At 33.4% G+C, this 21,218-nt stretch overlaps 1 protein-coding gene across 1 annotated transcript; it reads right to left on the bottom strand.

The window, feature by feature from the left end:
* Nucleotides 1-903: 903 nt before the first annotated feature.
* LOC147074214 (lysosomal proton-coupled steroid conjugate and bile acid symporter SLC46A3-like) lies at nt 904-20,170 on the bottom strand. The gene is made up of 7 exons (XM_085943928.1): nt 20,140-20,170; nt 17,855-18,836; nt 15,722-15,823; nt 14,562-14,783; nt 11,267-11,423; nt 6,047-6,121; nt 904-1,012 (listed from the first exon to the last, which is right to left on the bottom strand). The coding sequence occupies exons 2-7, from the start codon at nt 18,831-18,833 to the stop codon at nt 904-906; spliced, it is 1,644 nt and encodes a 547-aa protein (XP_085800054.1). The 5' UTR covers nt 18,834-18,836; nt 20,140-20,170.
* Nucleotides 20,171-21,218: the final 1,048 nt, after the last annotated feature.

Here is a 21,218-nt window from a genome sequence, read left to right on the forward strand (position 1 = left end):
TGTTTATAGAAAATGAAGTCTTCTTTAGAATTCGTTGAAGAACATTGCCCATTACTACGCAACAAACAACTCATATGATTTAGACATTCTTTGATCTCGCGAAAGAATGTTCATAATTTCGATAAAACGCGACCCAAATGGAGGTCCATGTCACGGTGCATGACGCCTACTAACTGTCATGGGTTGCCGCTACGGGAAAAAGTGTGTAATTTCGTTGTTCTTGGTGTTTAAAATGTTATCAGACTGATGCTCCCATCCCGTATCACATTTTCTACCTTTAAACGAACATTGGTAGTTGGCAAAATCTGCCGAAATCACTAAAACAACAATGAGTTCACCTCACGTTGAACTGCACTGCATCGATACCTGCAGTACGTTTAAACGTTTTTATCATATTCCACATGCCTACACTTTTCGAATGTCATGTCAAAATATTTTGTTTTTAGCGGTTGGCACTATGTATTTTCGATAACAATGTTGTCTATTATCTATGGTCTACAGGCTGGGTTCTGTTCAAAATATTATCTATGGATGTCATGCCGCAAGTATTTTAACATATTCATTGAAACTAGCATGGATAATGAATGTTAATTCAAATTACTAATACATTAGGTACAGTAGGCACTCAGTGTCATTCTTCAGTGAATTTACAGAGATGGCGATGGTTCAAAATATTCTGCAAAATGTTGAAACCATAGACTAAATTTGTCGCCGCAACAGCGTGACAGTAGGCGACATGCACCTCAATTTGGTTCTCGCTGTGTAATACATCCGATAGAAATATTTTATTATCGATCCGTGATACCAAAATCTTACAAAAAAACATGAATTAATGACACATCATATTAAAAATAGGCGGAAAACCTAATTTCATGGTACTTTATATTATATTTAAAATTTAAATCAATCGTTTACAATAGCAGCGATGTTGATTTCACATAAGTCTTCCTTCTTCGCTCTGGTGACCTCTTTTTCTTTCCGATCATCACGTTTCTGTAAAATATACATCCACCTAAAAACACAGAAATTTTTTAAATCTTAATATTATTCGTGGAATGCGACATTTTACTTTGAAAAAAAACATCAAGTATTGCTAGCAACAAATTGCATGCGATTCACGTTGCGAGTTGTATCCAGCAGTGTTGCAACCTGCGCAAACCGCTACTAGTCAGTCATTCAGACCATTCGTATTCAGACGCAGGGCTCGAAATGGGCAGGAACGCACCGGAGCACCGTTCCGGTTCATAAAACCCCCAGAATTATCGCTCCATATCGCGAAAATATTAATTTGACCGTCTGAGTTAGATATGTCATATAATTAAAAAATGGGCACACTTATTTTTTTTAAATACATGTACAGTTAGATATTATTTTTGATATTTTCGAAAAGTTATCGAGCGTTCCGGTTCGTAAAATTTTCCATTTCGAGCACTGTTCAGACGTCCACCTCGGCGGTCCTCGGTAGTCACATTCAAAATGGCAAAAAAAATTAATGTGAAATGACATTTACTTCGTTCAAGAAAATGAGAAATATCCGTGTATATATGACTATACTAGGAGAATGTTCCTTATTTAACCACGTTTTTCTTAGCTCGTATTCTTGTTTATCCGGTGGTTGTTTGTTTATCTAGTACAAATCTTGCAATCGATTTTTAACTAACTTCCCGACTAGCTATACATTTGAAACTTTTAGAATATATCAGAACACGATGCCAATGCTTTAAGTAGAATTGAATTCATTTTCAGTTAATTCTGTTTTGTATGAAAAGCTATTTCGGAAGCAATCCGTAATCCAATCCACTATTATTGGTTGCTAAGGGGGTGGTCATAGCAACTAAATTATTAATATATACGTGCGTTACTATGGAAATCAAAATGACATTTCACTATTCTATATCTGTTTGTTTGTTGCAAAATAGCAAAAAAAATGATCTGTTGACAATTGCCTTATTTGTCCTAAATTATTAATACATAGAATTGTCAAGTTTATATGATTCAACAGAAAATTTAAAAACGTGCTATATAAAAAGTTCTTTTTATCTTGTAATTATTAACGTCTGATACTCTGATGGAATATTTGGCGTTTGACTACTTTTACGTTACGAGAGGTTACGCGCGTCGCTGTCACTAGGCTCCTATGTGCGCGATCAAATATGCAACATTCTTACCATATTCCTACGAGGTTTGATTTATGACTGTGCCGCAGACGGGCAGACACGTTTAGATGTGCGAGCCAGCTAAGGCTGCCATCCCGTTACTGCAATGTCACCTTGGGTTACCCAACCAATTAAACCGCAAATTTTTCAGTTAATATGTACTAAGTCATCTTCATATTTCGGCTATTTCTAGAATCAACAATATAACATCTAATTACTATGATATTGTTTTCAAAATCCTTAGTATTACCCAGTAAATACAAATAGTTCATAGATATCCGTAAGACTTCATGTCATAAATTATAAATGCACATTGCAAAATGTATTATGACGTAACAGCAAATAACGATGATGAAACCTTATTAGACTTATCTAGGTATATCAACAAAATAGACATGTCTATTTTACCAATTGTAATATTGTCAATTTCGTACGGTAACTCAACTGAACGAACGGACTTTATCATCACCGCAAAGGGAAAGTTAAGAAACACGTTTCACGACGTGTGCAAACAAGAGAGAAAGAACGTGTTGTTGTGAACTGTTAAAGGGTAACCCACAAGACTGTAATAATTACAGAGGAATCACTCTCCTCAGCGTTTCCGGGAAGGTGTTGGCGAAGATTCTCCTGTACAGGATTAGAAGTCCCATGCTGGACGTTTTGCGTGCGCAGCAGAGTGGATTTGTCCCGGGGAAGTCCTGCTCAGAGCATATTTCAACTCTCCGAAGCCTTCTGCAACAGTAACAAGAGATGAATATACCTGTCGCCTGCTGCTTCGTGGACTATGAAAAGGCATTTGACAGTCCTCATCGTGAATCTCTGTGGCAAATTCTGCTAGGATATGGTGTCCCACGGAAACTGGTCGCCGTGATAAGTGCTCTCTACACCAATACAGAGTGTCGCGTGAGAGCAGCCGGAACATCCTCAGACCTCTTTGAAATCACGTCAGGAGTCAAGCAAGGATGTGTACTTGCGCCCTTTCTTTTTATCATCATGATGGATTTCATAATGCGTAAGACGGTTTGCCCCGACAGTGGGATACGCCGACATCATGATGACACAAGCGATCTATGCGAAGAAAAACTGTGCGACTTGGAGTATGCAGACGACGCAGTCGTGTTTGACTCGACGATCGAGAGGTTGGAGGTGACCGTGAACAGGCTAGCCGCGAACTCGATGCGTGTGGCAGCTGTGACATGAAAAGGTTGAAAACCACTGAGATTTAGTTACTAAATAATAATGTCGTCGAAGTGCTGAATAACTTACTATTTATCTACGCTCATCGTAACAGATTGATTTGTACTGCAGCACAGATTGACATCTATGAATGACATGATATAGTAACATTTTGTAGTATAAACTCGAATGTTGTGTATCGTATCCTGTATCGTGTCAGCCATAAAGAAAATAGCGCACCTGTATATTTATTTTAATATTAATTTTAATTGAAACCGTGTTAGGTAGTAAAAGAAAATTGAAATTCAATATATTAAAAATAATAATATTATACGTATACTATTTATTGTATCATCATAAAAACTTATATCATTTTCCAATAGATGTCAGTATAAATGACATATTAGTGATTATTCATTTGATAATACCAAAGTTTCGAATCATATTTTCGTGCGTTTTCAATTTGGTAGTCAATTAATTCTTGTATAATATATACCTTAAGGGGGTACGTGCGCAGCGTAGGTCAAAATGGAGCTTTTTTCCTATTTTCAAAGCATGATCCTGGACATTTCTTAAACGTTGTAGGTAACATATTTACATAATTTTGAAGCCTCATTATCCTTTACATTTATTTTAAACATTTGATGACTGCATAAAGTATTTTTATTACATAAAATAGTGTTCTTTTAAACCTCTCGCTCGAATGTTTTCGAATATAATCATATTTCAGTACGTCCATGTGAAGTGGTGTTAAGATTTTTTATATGTAAAATTTATGTCGACATTCATATAGTGAAATATTTACAATAAAAAATTATATTGATAATCTCTGTGATCCCAAATTTGACAAGAATTAGGCTTTTTATTATTCAAAAAATGGGCAAGATTTACACATTTAAAGATAATTCTAAAGATACTGATTATAAGCTATGTCTTTGACCATTCAAATATGATAAAAATTCTACGAACAATGTTTGCTTTATAATAATTATTGACCTAAAAATAAGGTAGTATTTTTTTGAAATACGCCATTTCTATTAGCATTTCCCAGTAGCTAAGCTACAATAATATACGGCCATAGCCATAAATTGACAAACGATAAATGAAGTAGGGAGTAAGATCATGATAACACGCGTGTTTGAACATGTACCGTTTAAAAAAAAAAAAAAAATCGGTTAGGTACATGTTCAAACACGCGATTGATTGATTAATTGATTTTTGATTTTTCAAACAATTTTTGAAACAATTTTATGAAAAATAAAATAAAAACGAAAATATAACAGAAACAATACGTTTAATAACAAATAACTACATTAGAAATAAACTGAGTTTGAACGAAATTTGATTTATACCCATGTATAAGTTGCCGATTCATTTTATTTTTTCACATAAATTAATAAAACTGAGAAAGATTGAAAAAAAACAATGTTTCGCACTATTAACAAAGTAATTCCACCATGATATCATATTACGTTTTACGGCAGTTTCATATTTGGCTGACTAATTAGATTTATGAAGCGGAAAGGCCATAAGTACACCATGATTTGCTTTACTATTTTAAGTCTCGCTAACCCATTCATTAAGTCTTTACTATCAGAAACTGCAATCTCATATTAAATTCACATTATTATTTATATTACTATATTATTTACTCCATTATCAATAAATGTCTTAAATAGTACGAGTATAAATTATACTAGATTTATTTTTGACCGATTTTATCAATGTTATTTGTAAATATAAAAAAATTATATCAACAATGGAAATAAATGCCAATCCCGGTACCAATCCCGGAATTCCGGGATTGTCAAATTGTATTCCCAAAATCCCGGGATCAGAATTTTGGCTCGGGATTGGATTCCCTACTTAGGAGTGCAGTATAATAAGGGTGACCATACTCGTGTTTAATATTTAATAGGTGCATGTTTATAATATTGACTGTACATTTGTGTGTACTATTATAAAGTAAATTATAAAAATCACATAAATAGGTAAATACTTACTTTTGGTAGGGGTATTGGACTCAATAATCAAGATTCAAAGTTCATTTACAATGATAGATTTTTAATCATTGTACCTATAAGCTCAGGAGGCCAGGGTAGGGATGAAAACGCACCCTTTAGAATACAAGGGTTTGCTATTACAGCGATCTCAAAACTTTTCTTAAGCGCATACTCCAAAATAAGAAAAAAAAAACCTGTGTCTTTGAAAATATAATAATTTGAATTACCAACTGGTTTATGTATAGGTACGTGTAAATGTCTTTTTTGGTTCACTCTCATTAAGTTTAGACTTCATCTTTATATGAGAAGGTTTTCTTCAAAATCTTTGGCTGTCATGAATTACATTATAATAATTATGCTGCCAAAAGTTGAAAGTCTGAAAGTTTGAAAGTCGATAATTTAGATATTTAGAGATAACAGCAGACTGTGTCTTTATGTATAAATATGTGTGTTAGAAAACATATTCAAGGTCAGTCGATGTATAGAACATGCACATAAAGCGCGAGGAAATTAGCATTTTGCCTTATTTTAGAGGACATGTCAAACTTCAAAATGCAATTACACCATAACGTGATTTAGAGATTTACTAACTTTTTGCAGTAACCCCACAACTATATATTAAAAATATAATCTTCTATTGTGTTATAATTATATTTAATATAGTACTTATAGTAATAATATTAATCAGTTACAGTCGTACTATTTGTATACGTAAAATATTCCTTGTTAGGTTTGGCAGCCATTTTTTCTTTTCGATCATCATGTTTCTGTAAAACGTACATCCATCTGAAAATTAAACGAAACATATTTAAGGCTGAGAATAATTTTTAGGACAATCTGCAATTTGATACATTTTACCAATACCTTCCATTTTCAATAATTAACGCGCATCTAGGGACATTAAAAATTTAAAAAAAATACGAATTAAAAAAAAAATACCTACTTTAGTATATTATTTGACCATATCCGATCCTAATAAGATCAAATGGGTCTCCACAGAGTGGAGGTTTGTATTAAGGGCGGACGTGCTCAGCGTGGGTCAAAATGGAGCTTTTTTCCTATTTTCAATGCATAATCCTGGACATTTCTTAAACGTTGTAGGTAACATATTTACATAATTTTGAAGCCTCATTATCCTTTACATTTATTTTAAACATTTGATGACTGCATAAAGTATTTTTATTACATAAAATAGTATTCTTTTAAGCCTCTCGCTCGAATGTTTTCGAATATAATCATATTTCAGTACATCCATGTGAAGTGGTTTTAAGATTTTTTATATGTATTAATTTTTAAACGCATTTATGAAATCATTAGTATAATTTATTACGAGATAATTTTTGTAAAATATTCATGATAAAAAATTATATTGATAATCTCTGTGATCCCAAATTTGACAATAATTAGGCATTTTATTATTCAAAAAATCGGCAAGATTAACACATTTGAAGATAATTCTAAAGATACTAATTTTATTATAAGCTATGTCTTTGACCATTTAACCACTGGGGAATGCCAAAAGAAATGGCGAATTTCAAAAAAACACTACCTTATTCTTAGGTCAATAATTATTATAAAGCAATCATTATTCGTAGGATGTTTATCACACTTGAATGGTCAAAAGCTTATAATGAGTAGTAATTTTAAGATATCCAGAAGAAAATTGTCCCAAAATTGTATTTTAAAAGTAGTGCAAGTTTCATTGATATTGGTCTAGTAGTTTTTTTTTAAATTATAATGGAATAAAAAAATAGCCAGACAAAATTAAAAAAAAAAACCAAATAATATATATTTTGTGTTTAGGTAGGTACCTATCATGTAAAGTCAATAATCAAAACACGCTTTCAATATTGTATTATTATAATAAGATATTTAAACTATTGTTTATTAAGCAATAATTAGCAAATAATATAGGGTCATTCAGTTGACTTCCTAATAAGATAATTAGCAAGTTCATTATAATATTAATTAGCCATGTGTTTTACTATCAAATAAATTATAAATTGCAGATAAGATACAGCTATTAATTTTATTGTTATTAGCAAAATACAAAGGTTATTGAATTTTAATTGAAACAGGGACCGAAATGGAAAATCTCATGAATCGACGCCCTCCAAAACTACACTTGAAAAATGTGTTCGATTTATTGTTTTATGTCATGCTTCAAACTTATGATATGCATATCTACTGAAGATTGTAGCCAAATAACATAAAAGCTCATTATTGGATGTCAGATATTTTATTTTACAACGTTTTTATTAAGTCGTATTCTTATTTGTCCGGTGGTTGTTTATCCAGTACAAATCTTGCAATCGATTTTTAACTAACTTTCCGACTAGCTAGACACTTGAAACTTTTAGAACATATCAGAACACGATGCCAATGCATTCTTTTAATACTTTTAGCCATCTTTAAGTAGAATTTAATTCATTTTCAGTTAATTCTGTTTTGTATGAAAAGTTATTTCGGAAGAAATCCGTAATCCAATCCACTATTATTGGTTGCTAGGGTCCTAGCAACTAAATTATTAATATATACGTACGTTGCTATGGAAATCAATATGACATGTCAAAATGATATTTCATTATTATTTCTATCAAGTACATTTTTTTTGATCGTTTAAGCTAGTCAAGTCAAGTTTCAACAGAAAATTTAAAAACGTTGTAGGTATATAAAAAGTTTTTTTTATCTTGTAATTTTTAATTAAAACTTGAGTTGAAAAACTTTTCTCACATATATATGTCATAGAAAATGGGAACAGAACTGCGATAGCCTTGTCGGAAAACCGAGGATATTCTTTATTGACCAAAATCCAGAAAACATCCAACGGAACATCGGCGAGGTTCAGTTTTAGCGTTCCGTCGTTCCTCTATTCAACAAATTCCTCTCGAATTTGTAGGGAAAGCGCTTCTATAGGGTTTTCGGTATTTTTTTGCAAAATGATTTCGAATACAAACGTATTGATTCAGTAATTTTTATGGTTTAAAAATGAACCTCAAGAAAACAAAACTATTACTAGTATCAAAAACAGCGACACCAGACACCAACACAAATTTTGTCATTAACAGCGAACCAATCGAACGTGTGACCCATTATAAATATTTAGGTACATGGGTCAATGAGAAATGGGACCAGTCTCAGGAAATAAAAACTAGAATTGAGATCGCAAGGAGCGCCTTTCTCAAAATGAGACGCCTCCTTAGCAATCGAGATCTTAACCTAGGTCTGAGACTGCGTATGGTACGTTGTTATGTGCTCTCAATTCTTTTCTATGGTATGGAAGTATGGACGCTAAACCAAGAGATTTCACGGAGACTTGAAGCTTTCGAGATATGGCTGTATAGACGCATCCTCAAAATTCCTTGGACTGACCGGGTGACAAATGTTGAAGTTCTCAATCGAATGGGGAAGGACCGAGAAGTTCTAAGTAGTATCAAAACCAGGAAATTACAATACCTCGGCCACATTATGAGAGGACAAAAATACAGCATTCCCCAACTTGTCATTCAAGGAAAGATCAATGGGAAGCGTAGCAGAGAACGGCGCCGCATTTCGTGGCTTAAGAACCTCCGTGATTGGTACGAGTGCAGCTCCACCGAAATGTTCCGGGTAGCAGACGACAAATATAAGATCGCCTTGATGGTGGCCGACCTCCGCTAGGGGATGGCACAATAAGAAGAAGAAGATTGTACGAAAGTAATGATGAAATTTCTTTTGCAGCAAAGTTAATTGAGCCAGATCCGAAATTGCTTGTTTTCAAACGTGATCTGGCAGAGTCCTTTGCTACATTTGTAGAGATCCTTGTTTTAACTCTTTTTGCCAAAGCTTGAGTTTATTTAAGTTTGAGTAATTATTTTCCATGCGTTTCGTAAACGTAGCGATACGTCGGTCCTCTCCTGTCATTTTGAGCGCTGATTGAATGTATTATGTAGGTAGGTAATGCAATTCGCAATTCGATACTACACAATCAAATAAATGGTAATTTACTGAAAATAATAACTAAAAGTGATAATGCTGAATGTATTATAATTATTATTATACCGAATATATTTTGCATTTAATAATATCGTGGGTTATAAACCCGGCTACAGAAATAGGGTAGGTAGCTGTCAAAATTTGTTGGCTGTAACTAAAAACTTTTTTCTTACAATGCTTGCCTTGACGTCGATTTCCTACTGATTTTATTACGGTTGAATTGGTTGACATTTGTATTCTGTATGTTGGCAGCATTGATATACTACTGGATGAATCATATGCTTCTTAAAATGACGCCCGATTTTCAGCGACTCGGCCTTTGTTAAAACTTACTGAGTAAGTGCAACTAGCTTGCATCTTTCTCTAACTAATAGTCAGTGCATGACGACTTGCTCTGTCTGTTTTGCGTTGCAGCCACCCTTAGGTTCACTATTCCAAGAACGCAAATTTAGTTTTACAGCCAGGGCAATACGGGTGAAATTCGGGAATCCATGTTAACGGTCTTAACGCATTATACCTACAAGGAAATATTATAAGACGATATTCGTAATATCTTTTGTGGTACATTTTTAAAATGACACTTGTATGGGAACTGCTCATCTAGTAGTATATCAATGGTTGGCAGATTGAAAATTAAAATGGCGGCTATATTTTTTTTTGTTTATAACAGAACATTTTGGCAGCTGTTTGTCGTTTTGTTAGTTAGATTATTATGCTACTAAGTGTGCTACAAATGATTTTTTTTCGTCGACCATGTCCGATCCTAATAGGATCATATGGGACTCCACAGAGTAGAGGTTTGTATTAACAGATTTTTTTTACGAGAAATGGATGTCAGCCACTTGCTCAACCTATTAGGTCCATACCCTGACTCACACACAAATTGAAAAAAAATATATGTGTACTTTGCCAGACCCAGGATTCGAACCTGAGACCCACGGCGTGATAGTCCAATGCTTAAGCCCCGCGGCCACCGTGGAATAAATGTGCAATGCGAAATCACTTTCAGTTATTATTGTCAAGTAAGCTGTTTCGCTCGTCAAAACTCATCTCGTCTGGATCGTATCGAATTCGTTGATGTGACGTCATCATTATTCATAAAACACACGTTGCCAAATGGAGCTCCGCAGATTGGTCGAATGCGACTTTTTAGTTTGAATAAAAATATCTAGTGCTGCTATCAACAAATCGCATGCATCTAGGACTGCGAGTCGAATACGCCAGAACGCAAACTCACACCTACAAATTAGTTATTTCTATACCGGATCGCTGGTCGAAGGAACCAATAATCTATTAATACGTTGTCCGACTGTCGCTAGGTGGATATGCGCGGTCTTCATATAAAGCGCCTAGTTTCAAAATCCCCTAAAACGACTTTAGGTGGTTCTGAGAAAAATGAGAAAAACGATTTTAGTTTGTTTTGAGAAAAATGAGAAAAAACCATATCTATCAAATCTGTGAACTTTATGTATTTATTTTTTAATTCGTTACATTCTAGATTCTAAGAGTATTTTGGCTTTCCATTTTAGGGGTATTTGAAAAGCACACCCAACCATTTTAGCGGGTTTTGAATTTTACCCTAATTTTTGATCATAGTAATTACGTATTGACAGTTTTTATGCGTTTTTTAAAGTTCAATCTTTGGCCGCCATCATATAGGTAACAAAAACATCCATCTAAATCCATATCTAACTAAAAAAAATCAAAAACCGTTTTAGGGGCTTTTGAAACTAGGCGCTTCATATGCAACATTGGATCAACGTTCCTTGAATTTAATTTAATTTATGGCTGTGCAGCAGACGAGGCGAGCTTAGATGTGAGACCAGCTAAGTGTTGAGAATGTCATTCTCGTTACGGGTGCATATTGGATACAGTTTTGAGTTCAAACGATGCGTATAAATTATTTTTTAGAACGTCGGAGATGAAATTATTAATATAGTAAAAAATAGGCTTTACATGTAAACAGCGATGGCTGGTATCGTGAGAAGTCCTCCCAGTAAGTAAAATGCTCCGGGAAGTGTGTCCAGTGTAATGACATACACTCTACTGTACATAGGGGTGTATATGATAGGAACAATTGCTTCCACCACCCCAAAAAGTGAGTGAATTTTACCTGAAAACATAACACGAGATTATTTTTTAAAATTATTTTTATATTACGCGTCTAAGTCGATTCGGCGCCGCCAACTTTACTGAAAACCGCCAACTGGACGCCGTCAAATGGACGATGCTGATTGGACGTCGCCGATTGGACAACAGAGTAATTGAAGCGCCTAGTTTCAAAAGTCCCTAAAACGATTTTAGGTAGTATTGAGAAAAACGAGAAATAATCATATCTATTAAATCTGTGAACTTTATGTATTTATTTTTTAATTCGTTATATTTTAAGAGTATTTTGGCTTTCCATTTTAGGGGTATTTGAAAAGCACACCCAACCAGTTTAGCGGGTTTTGAAATTTACCCTAATTTTTGATCATACGTATTGACGGTTTTAGGCCGTTTTTAAAGAACAATCTTTGGCCATCACATAAGTAACAAAATATCCATCTAAATATATATCTAACTCAAAAAATTTCAAAAACCGTTTTAGGGGGTTTTAAAACTAGGCGCTTCAATTGGCCGACGGGACTAATAGATGACGGATATCTTGGAACTGCACAGATGAATTAAATGCATACCCCAAGTAGTATGAAAACAGTGGTAACACATACATTCAAAGTACATTTTCATATTATAGCTAGTCAAATGCAGGGGCGGCTCTAGTTTAAGGGTTCGTAGGGACCACCCCCACATCGTTATCATGTCAAAAATACACGTCTGATTTTTTTATCATTGTCATAATCATCATCATCATCATCATCATCAGCCTGAATCTATCCACTGCTGGATGAAGGCCTCTTCAAGTTGCTTCCACTTCTCTCGGTCCTGTGCATTGCGTTGCCACGTACTTCCGCAGAACTTTATCATTTCATCGATCCAGCGGCCTCTAGGTCTACCTTGTGGACGTTTTGTACTTCTTGGATACCACTGGATGACTAGATTTGTCCAACGATTGTCTCTTCTTCGAGCTATGTGTCCAGCCCATCTCCATTTAAGGCTTTTAATAAACTCTATTACATCGCAAACCCTTGTCTGCTTCCTTATCCACTCATTCCTCTTTTTGTCCTTTCGCGTTATGCCCAGCATGCACCTCTCCATACCACGTTGTGCTACTCTAAGTTTCTGGATCTCTCTTTTACTTAGGGTCCATGTTTCACACGCATATGTCATCACGGGAAGCACACACTGGTTGAACACTTTGCGCTTTAGGCACAGTGGAAGGTCACTTTTGAAGACATTATTCAGGCGGCCAAAAGCACTCCAGCCTAGCTTTACTCTGCGAACAATTTCATCAAATATACATCCATCTATAGATACTTGTTGTCCCAGATAGATGTAGCTTTTCACCTGTTCGAGCTGAGTGCCATTGATGAGGATCTCTTTTTGGCCTGCAAAGCAGTTGAACATGACTTTCGTCTTTGTTACATTTATTTTCAAACCTACTTTGTTGCTTACTTCAGCGAGTTCCTGCATTCTGCTTTGGAGGTCTTCTGAGTCTTGCGAGAAAATTACTATGTCATCGGCAAAGCGCAGATGACTCAGGTATTCTCCATTTATGGGGATCCCTTTGTCATTCCAGTCAAGTTGCCTGAATAAGTCTTCAAGGGTAGCTGTAAATAGTTTAGGTGAGATTGTATCACCTTGTCGGACTCCTTTGCTGATAGGAAATCTGCGCGATGGTTTATGGAGATTTACAGATGCTGTTGCGCTACTGTATATATTATTAATATACCCATTTAATCATGTTATTACTATTTAATTTATTTTATTCATGTAAACCCCTAGCAATTTTATAGAGATATGTATTGTTATAACACAAATAAGCAATGACTGTAAATTACGTAATAACATAATGATAATTACGCGGTATTAAAATAATTAATTAAATTAAACTAAAATTTGTACAAATTAAGAAATCTATGGCGTATATTTTTCGAAGACCGGGGTCACTCAGGCACAACCCGTCACCGCAGTACAAATCTCGTTCTGCAAAAGGTATGAATGCATTAGCGTTACTAGTCGGATACTGGGGAGCGAATCAAATAACCCTTAGGTGAGTAAAAAAAGCTCGCTGTAATAATATGTCGTTGTTCAAAACTGATAATGGTAAGTCTATACTTAATATTATTATTAATTAAGTTAATATTTTTAAACATGCTTTTTAGATGTGATTGAGTAGCGACTCAGATAATTATATTATTTATTCTAAAAAAATACTCATATTCTCATTTATCATAATATGATTATAAGTAGCTTGGTATATAATTAGGGAATCCAATCCCGAGCCAAAAATTCTGATCCCGGGATTTCGGGATCACAATTTGACAATCCCGGGATTGGGATTTTTTTCCATTGTTAATATAAAATTTTTATATTTGCAAATAACATTGATAAAATCGGTCAAAAATAAATCTAGTATCATTTATACTATTTAAGACATTTATTGTTAATATTGTATACGTTAAATCTTGGAAATACACAAGTTTAATGGAGTAAATAATATTGTAATATAAATAATAATGTGAATTTAATATGAGATTGCTATTTCTGATAGTAAAGACATAATGAATAGAACAGCGAGATTTAAAATAGTAAAGCAAATAATCATGGCGTACTTATGGCCTTTCCGCTTCATAAATCTAATTAGCCAGCCAAATATGAAACTGCCGTAAAACGTATGATATCATGGTGGAATTACTTTGTTAAAAGTGCGAAGCATTGTTTTTTTACCAATCTTTCTCATTTTTAATAATCTATGTGAAAAAATAAAATGAATCGGCAACCTACACATCAAACTTCATTCAAACTCAGTTTATTTCTAATGTAGTTATTTTGTATTAAAAGTATTTTTTCTGTTATATTTTCCATAAAAATTGATAAAAAAATCAATCCCGAAATCCCGGGATTATGTTTATCAATCCCGGGATTCATAGGTATCGAAAATAGCTCGGGATCCCGGGATTGGATTCCCTATATATAATGTATACTATGAGAAAGTAGGTAAGTATATAATGTATTTAATAATTATTAATGGCTAAACCCCACCACCTAGAAAGTCGTCGAGCCGCCACTGCAAATATATTGTGTACTCTTGCAATGAGGTAAACAAAGGATTTTAAAAATCAGATAAACAAATATAGCTCTGTTTTACCTGTTTCATTTGGCTCCACCAATTTCGAAGCAATTGATCTCATTGTGATGATTCCAAGACTACTGATCATGTCCACAAACGGTGCTACGTAGTACCAAGCCACCGTTGGGGCGAAGGCGTAGAAGAAACAGGCCGCAATTTTGCTGATGCCGGCCAAGGCTCCGATCAGACTATCATCCATCTTCAGATATCGACTGAAGAGTGAAATCCCTACGAGGGTTCCTGTAAACATTATAGAGATTAATAAATATATTGTCTATACGTTGTACCCACGTTATTTGACTAGTTTGGGGTTCATGCAAGTTTCTTTGTGGGGTATCGAGCCACAAAAATAGTGGTCTTCCCGTACATAGTTTTCTTTCTGGACCAATAAATCAACTTGTAAAGGAAAAGGGGCGTAAATCACAGAAATCAAATTTTACAGGAGACACATAAAACGTTTTTTTTATGGTTTTCGGTCAAAGTTAAAATACAAAAAAGACAACCTTAAAGTACACGATAATTAATAATTTGGTTTTTATATCCTAATATGTTCCTATTATTTATTGAATTAATTTAAAAAAAAACCAGCAAAAAATATGGTTGTCGTTTTTCCCACTTCACTTCCTTCTTTTTTTTTAAAAAATTCTAGCTAAATTTAGATAATAAATCGGCATTTGCAACTTCCATCCTTTAAACACAATGTGCATATAGTCGTGTTATCTTAATTATATTAAATTATTAATGGACGTGTTAAATAGGTTAAATTTATAATTGTATATATTATCATGTTTCTTTAATATTTACACATGCTTTCTTTTCTACTTTCTTGTCATATTAGTTGTTATTTGTAATTCAGATATTTTTATAATTTTGTATTTATTATGTATTGTGGCACATTGGCCAATCGCTGCAATGCCGTAATACTCTTTTTCTAAATAAATAAATAAATTATAATTTATTTTGAAAAAACTGAGGGTTACGCCCGTTTTCCTTTCCACAGTCAAAATGTAAGTCCTTTTTCGGTGTCTTTTTATCCATGAGTAGATATTACATGGACTCAGTTATAGGTACTAAAACTGGCAAGATGGCAATTCAAAAGAGTATTTTTCCCCACTACAACAAGTTAAAACCGGAGTAGCGACTTATAACATATTATATTAATTATTAACTTAACTCACCAATCAGGGTAGTAATGGCAGAGTATGTTGCGAACAGACTGTAGTCCACTTCAGTAAAGCCGTAACGGTATCTTGCGTACAGGTAAACAACGCCTAATTCACCTGTATGAAATAATTCAATAATATTAAATTACAAGTATTACAACCATTCATAAAAGTTCGAGCCAAGGGTTTCTGCCACCCGAGTGCCAACAGAAAATTACCTTAACCCCTAAACTATTTTTTATTAAAAATATTTTAAAAAAAATCAAAGAAATATTATTTATATTATAACAACAATTAATTATGCCGTGTTTTGGCTATTACATAATATAATAACTATTTTGAAATACTACGTGTAGGGATTTTAAATAACCAAATGTAGCAAAATTTATATAAAAATAATATGCAATGATTTGAAACGTAATTGACCGCAGGCGACTTTTTTTACTATCCGTGAAACACACCTGTGAGACAATTTTTTCTTTAATTTTTTTTTGACGGCTCGTTCGTTTTCTGACGCCGTCATAAATATATATATATATATATTGTTAAAACATTTTATTTATTATGCTAGACCAGTGGTTGGAAAACCGCGGCTCGCGAGCCACATGTGGCTCTTTGGCCCCTTGAGTGCGGCTCTGCCACAAATGCCCTCTGCTCTATTTGACATGGCTACAAAGAAAAGCAAAGAAAAACGGAAGACGAAAAACATGAATATAATGTTCCGAGACTTTCGCGTTTGTTCAAAACTTAAATGGCCTACTGACCTGTATTATTTATCGGGAAAAATTGGCGCATAACAAGAAGTCAAATTTGGAGAGACACTGTACGACTAAACACGCTGTCACGTCATTTAGCATTAAATATCCTGTCGGTGATGCAAGGAAGAGAGCATTTGAGGAACTTTAGAAGAGTCAAGAAAAATCAAGTTCTGTATTTAATTACTGAATAAAATCTTCCAACAATGTTAATATTGCAAGTTTTGTGGTTGGTAAAGAGATTTATATGAGAGGAAATCAAGAGTAAATTGAGAAGTCGCCTTATTGATGAGAACCTGGAATCGTGCTTAAAATTAAAAACAACAACATGAAAACTTGACTTCCCAAACTTTCCAAGGAGATGCAAGGCCATTATTCACATTGAGTGTTTGTCAGTCATTGTCATGATTCAATTTTATGGATACCTAACTTACAATTTAATTTTTATTAATAAATAAGATCATTATTACGTATATTCAGTTTTATTCAGTGTACCTACATATAGTTTAATTAAGACTTAAAACTTAAACTAAAGTTTAGTAAGTAAATAAACAGTGTACCTACCACCTACGTATATAATTCAAGTTTAAGAAATTTGGCTCTTAAAAGAAATCTCAATCGTTGTACTGTTGATATTTGGCTCTGTTGACTAATGAGTTTGCCCACCACTGTGCTAGACCTACCCTACTGAGACTTTGAAATAATACTTTATTTTACGTTGTTTCTGCATACAATTGCGATGCATTAGTAAGTTGTAGAGTGTAGATTTTAAGCGCCTAAATAAGAATATAGGTACATTTTGTATATTTATAGGAACGCTTTGATTTGGCACACACTGTATGTATGGAGTTATAAATTCTAATATAAGATTGATTTTATGTAATAGAATAAAACATTTTTAATTAACTATTTCTTTTATTCAATGGATAAGAGTTAAGAATGTATCATTCTAATTATGGAACATACATAATTTTGAAAAACACTATTGAGAAAATACATTATAACCAATAGAAAAAATCTTAGATTTTTTTTCTATTGGTTACTTTCAAAAGTATGTATGTTGAATAAAACATTGTTATAAAAATATTTCAAAATGTGTTTTTAAAATTTTTGCCGCCCCCTGAATCCTGCCGCACGGGTGTTTCGCACCCCTAACACCCCCACTTGGCGCGTCCCCGTGGTTGAGTGACAAGATGTCGTAATACAAATAAAACCTTTGAAAGTAGATTCTGTGGATACGACAAATTTTGTTTCATGACAATTAAAATTTAAAAAAGTGAGATTTGGATAATGCTGTAACCAGAAAATATCGAGAAATTGGGACCGACCTTGTAATCTCGGTATAACGCGGGGTCAAAAATTTATGTAATTAATATAAATAAAAAATATTTACCGTGAATTGGTCCAACTTGAGTGACAAAGATCACCATAAGCAGCATAACCCTCAGTCTTCTACTTCCACTCCTAGATTTAAAGGCCACCATAAATGTGTCTTTCACATGTCTCGGACTGAAGAACTCAAGACATCTATTATTACTTGAAATATCTTCATTTTTACCATGGACTGTCAACGTATCTTTGATTCTAAAAAACCCATAGCAGAATGTTAATATATAAATAATGATTGAAATACTAAACACTCCATAGTAACCCAATTCTTTGGTTAAAATTCCACTCAGCGCAATTCCAATTGGAGAACTGAGGGACACAAAAACATTCACGACTCCTACTCTGAAAGTTCTATCTTCAATAGACGTGTGGTCTGATATGTAGCTGAAGACAGCCATGTACATCGTAGTCCATCCACCTGCCAATACTGGAGGTATTGCTTCTATCACACCAGCCACTTCAAGAGGCCAAACTGTGAAGTAATACGTGCAGAAAATCAACCCAACGGCAGTAATGAACTCTCCTACTATCGGTAGAAGCATGCAAGGTCTTCTTCTTCCAGTCTTGTCACTCCAGGCTCCAACGAACAGTATTGTGAGTGTAGGTAGCGCTGTCTGTAGTGGAGATTTCCATTCGTTCATCTTCGCGACTAAAGTCTGTACAGTTTTAACTTCTACGGTTAAATCTGTGACGTTTTGATTGATCATCTGTGTGCATATTTTGTCTCCGTAGTTCTGGTTTACTCTGCACGCTTTCTCCAAGTTCAAGTTTTGAACAGCCAAAATAGAGAGTACACTCGACAGTAAGTAACATGCAAGTAGTGGTTCGACAGTTATGTGTTTACGTGTTTCCGATATCTTTTGGCAAACAGTTAAATCTTTCCAATTTTTATCGCTGTCGTTTTTAACTTCACTATTTTCACACGCTTGACTGACAATTTCCCTCTTGTCAACACCTTTAATATCTTTAAGTTCATTTTCCATTTTCTTTAAAATTAAAATAATATTATATATATATATTAAATAATCAAATAATTCAACGATTCCATTACATAATATGTCCTATTGGATTCACTATCATAAATAAATACAAGATAAAAAGAACTTTTTATACCATGCTTTTAAATTTTCTGTTGAATCATATAAACTTGACAATTCTATGTATTAATAATTTAGGACAAATGAGGCAATTGTCAACAAATCATTTTTTTGCTCTTTTGCAACAAACAAACAAATGTAGAATACTGAAATGTCATTTTGATTTCCATAGTAACGAACGTATATATTAATAATTTAGTTACTAGGACCACCCCCTTAGCAACCAATAATAGTGGATTGGATTACGGATATCTTCCGAAATAACTTTTCATACAAAACAGAATTAACTGAAAATGAATTCAATTCTACTTAAAGATGGCTAAAAGTATTAAAAGAATGCATTGGCATCGTGTTCTGATATATTCTAAAACTTTCAAATGTCTAGCTAGTCGGAAAGTTAGTTAAAAATCGATTGAAATATTTGTACTGAATAAACTACCGGACAAACAAGAGTACGAGCTAAGAAAAACCTGGTAACATACTTATCAAAACGTTTAAAAGTAATAGATGATCTGTCAACGCGTATTTTTTCTTGTCGGATGAGGGCATTACTGAACTAAGTATTAAACTTGTTGATACTCAATGACAACACTATAAAAAATGATATATTATTTTGAAATGCCATCAATAATTACTACTATCTTTGTAATTTGAATTAAGGTAATAATAACATTGATACGATTCATAGTATACTATGCATTATCAGAAAGATGAATTGTGTATTTTTGTACATTTGAATATAGTAGGTATAATAAGAGAAATGGCTATTTTTAATTAGACAATTTATAATAGACACGTACGTCAGTACCACACTCATAAATACCCACGCGTGTTTCCTTGATAGAGACCCTTATAATATCACATCACACATCCAAACGCAACCGTCTGAATTTAATATATCAACGTGGGTAGGATGACAACGCCAAACACCGCCCAATAAATGGTGACCCCGACATAAATAACGAAATATACAAACAAAAAAACTATATTTCGCGATTATTTGTCATGATAATAGTCAAAACACTGATCAAAAGGTAAATATTTTGAAATCACAATCATTATTAACATCGATTAATAATGTAAGTAAGACATACATTATTTTTTTATAAATACATAATTCTATAATATGTTTCACGACAGATTTATAACACCAACTGTATGTAACTGAAGCATTGATTGTTTTATTACTCACAAAACTGTTTATAATAACATGTATTACTTCACCAACACTATTTATACAATTAGTAATTATTTGTTATAATATAATATTATGTTAGTTTAGATTTTTAATAATTAATTTATATCTGTTGGTTTTACCCCTCTTTCGATATTATCTGTTTATTGCACCCGTCTTCGTTTTGTTTAATCATTTAAATGCTGATTACTAATTTAATTATTTTCAATCATTATTTTACAAAATAAATAAACACCAATGATAATCACGTGAATTATAAAAAAAATACTGTATTTCGATCAAGTTTATTGAAATATTGAATTTCTGTCAGAAACACTCTCCTACAATATTTTTATTCGAGTCACAGTCAGTCAATTAAAATATAGGTTAGGTTATCTGGCAATAAAAAAAATATAACTATTTTTATCTTTAAAAAATTGATAATGTGCGCAATATTTTTTTCAACAAACACGTAATTTATATTTTAATTTATTTTATATAATATGATTATAATCATTCATTTATTATCGAGTAAACAGTTTAAAAAATGGCAATACTTTTAAGAAATAATCAATTCAACTAAATAATATGTGTTTCATCACTCTGTTTTTAACCTACTGAAAAGAGTTAATCGTAAAAATTGGATTAACTATTATATAAAATTGCGTATGTGTGGGGGGGGGGGGTTCAGGAGACCGGTTTGGTTAACTGCTCAACACGAATTGAAAGGGAATTCTCGTTCAGTACGGTGGCTGTAAAACAAAAAAATACACTCATACATTTTTATGCAGATTGCACAATTGCATGACCGAGATAGTTACACTATGTAAGAAGCTGGGCTGACTGTTACAATCTCTGTTTCTAAAGCGTCAAGTACATTGAGCTTCTTTACGAGCTGTTTATTGGCGAATTTACAATCTGCCTGTAAAGTCGCCCAGTGTAATCATCGAACAAACTAACATGTTCGATAATTACACTGGGCGACTTTACAGGCAGATTATTAATTCACCAACAAACAGCTCGTAAAGAAGCTCAATGTAATTGAGGCTTAATGCAATGAACATACAGATTTGAGGCAGTGCATGCAATTTTATGCA

The sequence above is a fragment of the Rhyacophila brunnea genome, unplaced genomic scaffold (genome assembly GCF_057557595.1).
Source record: "Rhyacophila brunnea isolate RB1 unplaced genomic scaffold, BYU_Rbru_1.0 scaffold_16, whole genome shotgun sequence".
NCBI lineage: Eukaryota > Metazoa > Arthropoda > Insecta > Trichoptera > Rhyacophilidae > Rhyacophila > Rhyacophila brunnea.

Coding starts and splice junctions, on each gene's coding strand:
- LOC147074214 (XM_085943928.1), bottom strand. CDS start 18,833: ATGGAAAATGAACTTAAAGATATTAAAGGTGTTGACAAGAGGGAAATT. Junction 15,824..17,854: donor TCAAGTTGGACCAATTCACG/GTAAATATTTTT, acceptor TATTTCATACAG/GTGAATTAGGCGTTGTTTAC. Junction 11,424..14,561: donor GGTGGAGCCAAATGAAACAG/GTAAAACAGAGC, acceptor TTATGTTTTCAG/GTAAAATTCACTCACTTTTT.